The 11,500-nt window shown below is 36.7% G+C and overlaps 1 protein-coding gene across 2 annotated transcripts in view; it reads left to right on the plus strand.

Moving 5' to 3' along the window:
• LOC115450882 overlaps nt 1–10,562 on the plus strand; it is a 43,821-nt gene extending 33,259 nt beyond the window's left edge. For both annotated transcript variants that reach the window (XM_030179030.2, XM_030179031.2), the window contains exon 4: nt 8,334–10,562. In XM_030179030.2, coding sequence (XP_030034890.1) covers nt 8,334–8,419 — 86 coding nt within the window. In that variant the 3' untranslated portion in view covers nt 8,420–10,562. The remainder of the gene's footprint in view (nt 1–8,333) is intronic.
• Nucleotides 10,563–11,500: the final 938 nt, after the last annotated feature.

Consider the following 11,500-nt stretch of genomic DNA (forward strand, 5'->3'; position numbering starts at 1 on the left):
ATATGCAGCACAACACTATTGAACACGACTACGTGAATTGGTAAAAATGAAAAATACTTAATAATTACTGTATCTAATGGCCAACAGCAGATTATAATATGACTACAGCATAATAAAGTATAATTAATAACACTTTTTGCACTTATGTACAGGGTTTAAGCAACTATATTAGGTTTTTTGTTTACTCACCGATGGAAGCTGATGATTTCAGTTTCATTTTCTTTACGAGAAGAATGAGATTTACACCCCACATTAACGCAGGCCATTGCTTGTTCGTATGGCTATATTTTACTTAAACAGCACTGTGTATTTATTAAAATTAACAACAAAAATATTACACAACATGTAGCCACTTTTGAAAAGCACGCGCTGAAGTATAACGTAACTAAATTGTGTGGGCGCGTTTGTGACATTGTTTTGAGGTTGGCAAGTTGGAAGATTTGAAATTTTATTTGCTTTTCAATTCGGCATCATAAAGCGGACCAAAGGTAACCATTTGATTATTATAAAGTGTACGCAACACGACCTTAGCAACATAATATTCGTCTCGTTCTTTTCAACGGTTTTGGCCTATTTGAAAAAATAGGATAAGTATATGAGGGTAATTTAGATTCCTTCTATGCTTGTTCTGGTTCTGAGATGGAACCTGTCGAGACATGAATTTTTGTCAAATTGAATGTAGATGACTGATAGAATTCGTCATGTTGGGGTTATAAGTTGTTGAAATTCGTTAAATAATATTTTCTGTTTACATTTTGCAATTTTATAAATTTACTGTAATTACTGTATTTACTGTATAATTTAATGTTTGCTTTTGGATCCTCACTGCAAAATTACACAAAACCACAATATGATTTTGAATTGAGTTAATAATTTTCTGTTATATTATGCAAATAATTAGTTATTAATTAACTGTGTAAATATAAACAAAACAAACAAAAATACATCGCGGTTTTATCTAAGGAGTAGGCAGTGGTGTAACCAGAGCACCTAGTTGATGCCATGTGCGTTCCGTCCTATGATGTGATTGGGGGCGAGCCTATAGGAGGAACTGGACACAAATTCCAGACTCAGGGCTGATATTACCTAAAGAAAAAAACCCAAGTACCACTACGCCCGACCTGGCATTTGAATCCGGGACCTGAGAGCAGTGGTCGTCCCACATGTAAATGGGGTCGTAAATCGGGTATGTAAAACAGGTGAGACATTACAAAGGTACACTCAGATATTTTTTTTATATGTAAGTGGAAAAGCTATAACTAGTTAAAATTTTCATAGTCCGGCATAAAATAATGGACTCAACACGCAATAAGCAACAAATACTATTTAGATCACATCTTAGATTGACGTTCATAAATGAATACTAGATGTGCGTAAGAAACTTCTCTATAATAAATGACAATATGACATAGTAAAAAAATTCAAGCAAGCAAGTATAAATTGACTAATGGATGCAAATCCAAAATTATTAATCAATGTAATATTTAACCAAGAATTGCCTTTTTTAGCTATAATTTTATGACATCGTTTTTTTATTTTAATAAATTATTTATTTTAAGTACTTAACACAAGCAAATAGTGTTTATTTTAGTTTTGAAATTTAATATAAACGGTGTATAATATGGTCTATAAGCAAAAATTCTTAAATAGGCAAGGAGAAGAAATGGATGTGAAAAATAAATGGATGTGAAAAATTTAAATATATTATTTATTTATTATTAACGGACTGTTAACAGAGTATCTAATTACAATAACTCTTGTTACAAGCAGTCACGGCATTTTTAAGTAAAAATATTATATATATTTCTTTACTTCAAACAACAGATACTCTAATTATGTTTAGTACAACAGCAGCCAAAATATCTTAAACCTTTTATACTATACTAATAAAAGAGAAATAAATAAAACGAAAGGCTACGCTTTGCTTGCATATCGGCCGGCTTCAAACGCCGTTCCCGGCATTCAAATATCACTGGCTACTTTCCGGGATAAAAAAAGCTTATAATGTTAATCCGACCTGTATGCAAGTCCATCCAAATGCATTCAATGGTATAGTGAGGTAACCTAGGGCCAAGGTGTAAACAAAATGGGGCCCCTAAGCTCAGTGTGTGTAATATCACCAGTGACGTCTTCACCCAATCGAGGCCTCGAGGCCCTGGTGCACTCCACCTCCTGGCATTACTTGAGTGGTCTCTACGTTTACATCTCATAATTATCTAAATAAAATCATAAATTTTCACATTTATAATATTAGTAACAATTAAGATAATATATTTCCTAAAGTACGTCTACACTTACCTCTGCGAGGCTTGGTCTTGATCTAAATTCAAATTTAATTCCTTTGTCTCATAACATTCCTTTGTCTCATAAAATTTCGTAAATAATTTAAAACTTCCTTATTTCGCCGTCACGCTGCAAACCGTATTACTTTAGTCTGTTCTCAGCGTGTTAGATTCGGGGATGTCTTATTTACATATGTAAGGTCGCATTATGTTCTAATATTATTCGATAACACGTAAATAGCTCAATGGGGGGCTTTTTTACTTAATTTTTAGTAGTATTATGGTTTATAGTCGGCTGGATAGTGTTCATTGTACATAATATTATGGCTGAAATCCCACCATACTGACCTGTTTCGGTGAGCCGCGTGTGGGGTCAGTAGTTGTGGGCAGTGTTAATAGGTACCGGCAGGAGGTCTTCGCGAGTTATGACCTCCTTTAGCAAGTGCGTCATCTCGCAAAAGGAGAGTGCCGAGCGGGATCGTTCTGCTCACGATCCCGCCCGCAGCCAGAGGAGACAAAGGAGGCGCCGGGTAGACTGACCAGCGCCTCGTGCCCAGTGGCCCGGGGGCATCTAAAGAATTCCGCCACAGCATCCCCTACCCGTCGTAAGAGGCAACTAATGGGGGCCTATACACTGAGAGCCGCGGGGCGAGTAGTGGGGGGCTGTTCGCTCGAATAGAGGGACTCCGAGGTGGACGACAACGTCGGTCTCCCGATGTTGCAGACGCCAAAGGCGTCTTTCAGCGTCCGGGAGCATCTTAGCCCCCACAATTACAGAGGTGCCGTAATGTGGTATTGCGCAGGAATGGTTCCGCGCAACTATCTTAGTGGAACAAGATACCCCGGGGCCGTCCCGTATGCACCAATGAAATCCGGTGTAGTGCATATAAAGGGGTAGGGACTCGGTCCCATGCCTGCTCGGATGATCCTATACTCCTGAATGTCGACACTGAGCAGTGAGATCGGTGAAACCAACATAACCGTTCCACTCATCCCCCCTGTGGTGGTAGCGATAACGTGTTTTTACCCCGCGGGAAAAAAAAGTGTTAATAAGTGCAACTAATTTTCGCTATGAAGTGCCGATACGTGCTGAGACGCGTAGAGACGCGTCTCAAGTTAAAGTCACCATCTTGTGATTGTTTTTGATTAAATAACCTGTATGAACAACAGCGCAAATAGTATTTTATGTTAAAGCATAAGACGGATTTTGATAGCTGAATTTCTTTAAATAAACAATGGCTAATGAAGGACAATGAGCGCTAAAAACAGCTCAAGATTTGTTTATTAAATACTCGTAGTTCCATTTCCTGAATGTTAACTTACGATCTTATTCAAAGGTGAGATTGGTTTACCAATAAACTCTGACTAAAATATGAATAGGTTTTGAAATTTTTTGGAATATACCAATTGATATCTTCAAATTAAATCTGCATCCTTTCTCTTAAGAAACAGGTTTTAATTCTACGTAACTTGAATGGTGGGCGGGCTTTGCCCTCTGAGACTATGTCAACCATATCAGTCGACTCTAATAAATAAAAGCAGACAGTAAAATTTCAAAAGCTTTACAAGCGAATATCTATTATTTAAGATGATGTTTCTATAACCTATTTCTGTAGTCAGTCTAATGGCTATTGTGAGAATAATTAAGTTATAAATTGATATCTCAAGGTATTAGGTCCTTACATATGACATGAGCATTTTGTATGGGAGGAATACAGTCGATTTTTTTTTGGAAATATAATTAATTATTCAAAGTATGAACCATTGTTGTTTATGCACTTTTGCTATCTCATATGGAGTTCATTGATCCCCTTGCAGAAAAAAACATGGGAGCTAGAATCAATAAACCGTCTGAAGGCGTTTTGGACAGCCACATCAGAGCCGAATTTTTTTCTTTAAAAAAATGTTATCCAAATTACGTAAAAAGTGATAATCTGTTGGGGCAAGGCCGGGGAGTACCGTGTATGTCACAGACATTCCAATTGCAGCTCCTCTGGTTTAGCGGCCGTCTGTTGTCTGTCTGTGCAGTGTGTGGTCTAGCGTTGTCCTGAAGCAGCAGTGGCCTAGAGTGATAGACCAGCTTCGGTTGTTTAGCAACTAGTTCCTCCATCATGGTTTTCAGTTGCTGACAATAGATATATACCGTAATAGTTTGCCCAGATTTTAATACTGTAGTGAATGACACCAGCACTACTTCACCAAACACTCACAATTAATAAACAATTTCTTTTTTTTGAGTCAAATTTAACTTGATTTTTCTAAAATTATTTGTGTATTCTTGTGTGTTATCGTTTGCTTTAATGATGAAGGAAAATATCGTGAGGAATCTTGCATACCTCTATAATAATTTTGAGGCTGTATGAAGTCTACCAATCCGCACTAGGCCAGCGTATTGGACTAAGGCTTAATTAATCCCTCTCAGTAGTAGAGGAGGCCCATTTACATCGGTAGGAAAGTATATAATACTACATTGCTAATATTAGGTATATATTATTGCGTAAAGTCGTAAGTAAGTCGTAAGGCTGCGTTTGGAATGGAAATGAAACATAGATAGTGCTTAAGTTTAATTAACTTTAATACTATGCTGTTATAACTTACACGAAAGTTACGAGAAAACTGAGGTTTTACTAGGCCTCAGGCTTTCTTAGTAGGTAGTTTGATAGTATTTATTTAGTAAAAATATTCGCGTTAATAGCTGTTAGATTTAACTCTATCGATAACCTTTGCCAGATGTTTCAATTACCTTAACAAATATTTGGTAGTCATTTAAATTAAACTATTTTACGAATTTTATCGCGGTTTTAATATTTTACTTTTCTCCCGACGTTTCGAAGACTTTGCAGCCTTCATGGTCACGGGGGGACTGAGGTGTTGTTCATCCGCAAAGTCAGAGTTACAATATCTACCTACATTTACTAAATATACAATTTTTTAAAATTTTTTAGCTTATGGTGGTCCGATCTACACAGAATGAGCTCACAGTGTCTTGAAGTCTGGCAGCCGGTCTTTTGGGTTCCGATTTAATTAAATGTAGAACTGGATCCCAGGCTTGTGCAAGCTTCCAACCATCTACCCTATTGAAATTAATTTTTTAGCTTATGGTGGTCCGATCTACGCAGAATGAGCTCACAGTGTCTTGAAGTCTGGCAGCCGGTCTTTTGGGTTCCGATTTAATTAAATGTAGAACTGGATCCCAGGCTTTTGCAAGCTTCCAACCATCTTCCCTATTGAAATTAGGACGTAGAGCGTCTACGAAGTCTGCAGTCGCTGAACACTCTGAAGGAGGCTCCAACCATTATCTGCGACTAGACAAGCCACAAATCCTTGCCAAAGAACACCGATTCCTCCCTAGAATGATCTGCGAGGCTATTGAAATTAAAAAACATCCTAATCGTATTTGGAACTGAAATACTGCAGCGTGAAGATTGCGCACGTGTCGAATAGTAAATCGTGGAACCATAGACTAACCTGTCAAAATGTCTGAAAAATAGCACCACGTCGTCAAGTTTGACTTATGGTATCGTCTCGTCGTTTGACTGCCTGGGTGGCGGAGACAGTAAGTTGGCGGTGTTACACGGATAGCACGTAAAGCCGTTGGTCGTACGCCTGATCTCTTTCCGATCATGTCAGATTGCCGATTCACCGGACTATGGGAGTAAAGAAACAGAAAGTGCACCTGTGTATTGCGCATACACGTGTGCACTATAATATTTCCTGCGTACCTGGTTGATCTCCGTTGAGATTGGCCGCCGTGACGGAAATTCGGCTAGGAGGGATTCATTCATATCGTCTAACGAATACTAAATACGTAAACTTACAAGACACAAATTCTACATTATAAAGCGTTAATTACTAGTACTGTAGTGGCTTTGAGTCGGTAACATTTGCGTCATTTACAAAGCGAACAGCCCTCCGATGCTAACTTCCTAAGGCATGGAGTAGAATTTGACTGCGCATATCAAAGATGTGAATAGTAATTTCGTTGGTGGGATGATATAATATTTTGTACCAAAACTGGTTACCCCGAAGCCAAATTAAATCCGTGATCATATTTAGTTTTTTTAAAAGATCCTGAGGGTAGATAGTCTCATACCATTTTAGAATTGAGTTCCTATGTGATAAATAAACCTTAAAAGCATTAAAAGTACTCATATACGGACCGTTTTATAAGCGTGTACATTATTTATTTCCTCAAAAAGTTATTTACTTGTTTACAATGATTACCACACGCGATCTTGTCTATTGAAAAATTTGAGAAAATCAATCTGATGGATCAGAGCGTGAGAAAGAGGGTCAATGTATTATCGTGAACAAAATTTATATTTTTAGTTCAAAATTCAGTCACGTCCAGGATTCGCGAATTAGAACTTTATTATATAACTAGCTTCCGCTCGCAGCTTCGCCCGCGTGGATTTCGGATTTCAAAAATGGAGCCGGTCGCGAACGTTCGAGAATGTTCGTTTTACGAAGCTACTCGCTAGGTGATTCGCTAGCCTCTAGGTGCCAAGCAAGCCGCCTGCCTGTGCGTTCGCGACCTTATATATATTATACAAAAATAATCCTTATAGCATGATGCAGTATTCACGCGTGATGGCTTATTATTAGCGTATTTCATGTATAACTTTGGTGTTTCTATACCGATTTCTATGATTCTTTTTTATGGAATATTTAATAATGTTAACTTTTTTAGTAGACAAATATAATGAGAAAGCTTCGAACTGCTAAGCTATCGGGAGTTACACGTGTTATTGTGAGTCAACCATAAAAGATAGACATATGCTGTCGTGGGATATTTTTACATAATTTTAAGGAGAACATTTCCGTCATACATGATTTCTGTGTAGCTTTAACCATTAAGGTTGCACACGCGACGGTAGCTTAAAAAATGGAGTAACTTCTCCCGTTTTCCCAACATTTTCATTCACTGCTCCGCTCCTATTAATTGTAGCGTGATGAAAAGTATAATATAACTAGCACAGGAGTATGACAAATAATTGTACCAAGTTTCGTTAAAATCCGTCGAGTAGTTTTTGTTTCTATAACGGTTATACAGACAGACAGACAGACAGACAGACAAAAATTTTACTAATTGCATTTTTGGCATCAGTATCGATCCCTAATCACCCCCCCATAGTTATTTTTGAAATATATTTCATGTACAGAATTGACCTCTCTACAGATTTATTATAAGTATAGAAGATGATATAGAGTAGGAGATTGGTCTGAGAAAATGCGAGAGCGTTTGAATAATAATTTATTAATATTTTCTTATTTATTATATTATACTCGTAGGTTACTCGTATAAGAAGGGCACTCTAGAAGGCAGTACCATTCCTTCTTCTATTTCCGCCTCAATTAATCTAAGCGAAAGCATGTATTTTGGTTTAAAAGAAGTTTGATTGTAAATGATGATTTAATATCTACGAAGAGTGAAGTATTATAAAACAGTATTTTGTGATTTAAAGTTTTAGGAGATGAGGCTACTACTGATAGCAAATTGTGGCGCTTACAGCGAGTACCACTTACTCTTTTAATTATATAATGACCGCAGAAGTTGTAATAGCTTTTAAATAAATATCAATATTTTGATCCAAAACTTATATATCCATAGATAGTTTCCTATAGACGCGTGATTCTTACAGTGTCCAGTAGCTAACCCGTGGAAAGCCCGGGGTTAGAATATGCTAGTTTGACTATCTGAGCGCTCATCCACTTAATGGATTTAGACGATAATTTGGTTGGGCAACGTAATTAAGATCTAACGTCAGCTAGCCGTCTAGGATGAGATCAGCTACTAATGTGCTGCGAGCACGAGGTTGCTCTGGAATAATGTAAATGGAATTACTATAAAATCAACAAGAAATTTTGGACGGTGTGTGGAATATTATACGCTTATGAAGACTGTATTATTATTTTGCTAAGAGCGTGGATTATGGCATATAAAAACTGTTCCATATTTATTCCGTTTCTGACATTACGATCTCTCTGGCGACAATATTAAGCATAAGTCTGCGTGTAATTGTCCAATAACTCAGAATGTTTTTGTTACAGATGCGAGTGCCGCGGACAAGGTCGTCTCAGCAAAATTATACACGATTATAATGTTCACACTTTTCTTACCGACAGTATTGAGATAAATTTATCAGAATCTCCTAGGTAGTCACAAAATTAAATTATAATCGCTGTGTTCTGAAGAACTCGCAGAACCAATGGCCCTGTTTCTACGACTGAAAAAAATATCTTCTCTATATTTACACTGTTAATACTTTGTAGTTGTGCCAACCCGAATTTATGTGTTTCATTAAATGAAACACAATTATATACGAGTCTAATTCGGTTTCATGGTAGAAACAATTGCAGTGAATCATTTTTGCGCGGACAGTTTGTCGGTTTGTAATTATTTAAGTTAGTCACTAAATACAATATTATTCTAAAAGACTCATCGGCCGGGGAGGGATTCCTGGCCCAATCTATATTCAAAACCATGTATCCAATTACTTAGTGTGTCCGATTACTAGACATTTTAAAACTCAACATTCGTCTCAGGATCAGCGCAGTGCGAACACAGACAGTAATTAGCAATTTAATCTTCTGGATGGTAGTCCTACTGTTCATGGAGAGTTGCGCTTACCTCCAAGCGAGACTCTTGCTCGTCATCCAGTAATATAAAAACAAATCTTTACGTGGATATCCATGTTCTATTCCATGATGTCATGTCATGGAAACAGTTCGCGTCATGAGAGTCCACTCATTACATTTCTATGTACCAATTCGGAAATAAAGGCATAATAGGACATACGTTTTTTATAAAATTTTGTCAACAATGTATTTATGAAATACATTTTATATTGAGATATCAAATTTGTTATAATATATGAAACATAACAGTAGTTTATTCTCTTGAACAACACGTTTTGAAAGCCGCTTTGCCAAAGATTTCATAATGACTTTACATATTTATTAATTTGACTCGTGTCAGTTTTACAACATGTAAGTAAAAGTTCGTGGAATTTAAATAAAAAAGTTACATCACTACTTAACTCCGATTCGCCGTGTTGCTCTATGCTACTTAAAGAAAAATTAATGAAATGAACTGGAAGATTGAATTTACTTATACATTGTTAAATGGGCTCAATCTCGCTAATAACCTACACCTCATTATTATCTTTAAATCTGTTAAAGTAAATATTGTTTTGAATAAGTTGTATTTTCACGTACGTGTAAATGTTAGCCAATAAATAATAATTTTAGGAAATTGTTTCGACAATTAGGTATAATCAATGGATTTTAATACAATAAGTATTGTTTGTTAATGTAGTGTCCGATATATTATATCCCGAGGAATTCTATGACATAGCATTTCATGACACATCTAAACAATAACTGGAATGCTTAAGTATTTCGCAATTCGTAGAATTAGGCGTCCCGCAGATGGTGTGGAGAAACACTACTATTAAACTGCTGGGTCTGTAAGTTTCATAGTAGTGTACTTTCAGCATCTGATTTGTCAATCGATCAAAATGTCGGCTAATTGAAATTTGGTTGGATTGATAAATACTGAGCCGGCGATTTATTTATAGTGATTCGTGCTGGTAACAGCTCATTAACTGCTGTATGCACTGATTCCCGTTTATTTTGGGACCAGGAACTAGTTAAGACGCTGCGTAGATGCTGTCAATTTGCTGCACAGGATCACTAACAAGTGATTCCTAAGAACTGTTGATTTTGACAATTAGTTGAGCAAATTTTCATTATTATAACAATCGTATCAAATAAAACGGCTTGTTGCCACCGCCTGCGATTTTGGTGCTACAAATTGAAAGCGCGTGCGCGGAGCCTAATCGTTACTATTTTATGGCCAGTTCAGAATTGCTTAGGCATTAACGCGTAATGATCACCCGTCTGGTGGTGATATGGAAATACATTCTTTACTTGTCGGTATTTGACTTTAACGAACAATCGTGACATGACAATAAGATCGCTATTTCATAGAATGCCTATCGATTTCGTCATGCGGATGAAATCGGTATAGCCTATACGTAAAAGGCATGGCAACGAGATGATTTACTGTACCATTTATTATCTGTGACTGCTTTCTTGTAAAGTTTTAAAATAAAATGTATAATCTTAAGGGGTTAGCTATTCATTGTTATTGTAAATAACTACAGCTTCAATAAAACGGAACAGTCGATTTTTAGAAATCAATGAAACACATTGGATGAAATTAATAAAATTGTAATAAAATCCCTGATGATAAATAAATTAAATGTGGAATGCAAACGTTTTTTTTATTTCTAACTATCTTTTACTTGCTTGCTTGAAGGAATTTTCTCGAATAGTATTAACCGAATTCAAAAAAGGACAAGGTTCACAATTCGACTGTATTTTTTAATGTTTGTTACCTCAGAACTAAAAATATATTTTTTGCTTTTTGTGTTATTAAAAATCAGTATATGTTAAGGACATTGTAGTGGATGACATCATTTTAAAAGTTTTCTAACATGTCTTTTAAATCGAGGATTCAACAATAATGAAATTTATATGGGACCACCCGGGACTACCAGCTTTCAAATAAAAAAAGAATCATCAAAACCAGTTCACGTAGTCAAAAGTTCTGAGGTATAATATCAGCCCTGTGTAATAATTACTGTCCCACTGCTGGGCACTAGCCTTCTCTATTACTGAGAGGGATTAGGATTAGGGATTAGAATTTCTCAGCTAAGCAGGTTTCCTCACGATGTTTCCCTTCACCGTTAAAGCGAGCGATAATTCACAAAGAATACACACAATTTTTTTAGAAAAGTCAAAGATGTGTGCCCTTAGGTTTTGAACCTGCGGACATTCGTCTCGACAGTCCGTTCCACACCCAACTAGGCTATCGTCGCTTTTCTGTCTTACTGTTTGTTTACCGGCTGCCCTAAACGCCATTACTGGGGGCTAGCAGCTTTGGCGGTTTGACCATGGACAGTCAGCTGCAAAATGCATTAGGCACGCTATCATCATCAAGGTTGTGGAGAAGACTTAGACTAGTGGGCTTGAAGAAATTATGTGAAAATCGTATCGAGAAGAAATGGAAGTAAGGTACGTAGATAAACGTAAGCTATTGCAAGCTTTTATGTACCAGATAAGCCCTAAGGTAGGTATTTAAGTGAATGGATGTCGGTCACAGCCTTAAAGTCTTTCTCCAAAAACGGTTTGAAAAATCTGTGCCACATAAA

The sequence above is a fragment of the Manduca sexta genome, chromosome 24, assembly GCF_014839805.1.
Source record: "Manduca sexta isolate Smith_Timp_Sample1 chromosome 24, JHU_Msex_v1.0, whole genome shotgun sequence".
NCBI lineage: Eukaryota > Metazoa > Arthropoda > Insecta > Lepidoptera > Sphingidae > Manduca > Manduca sexta.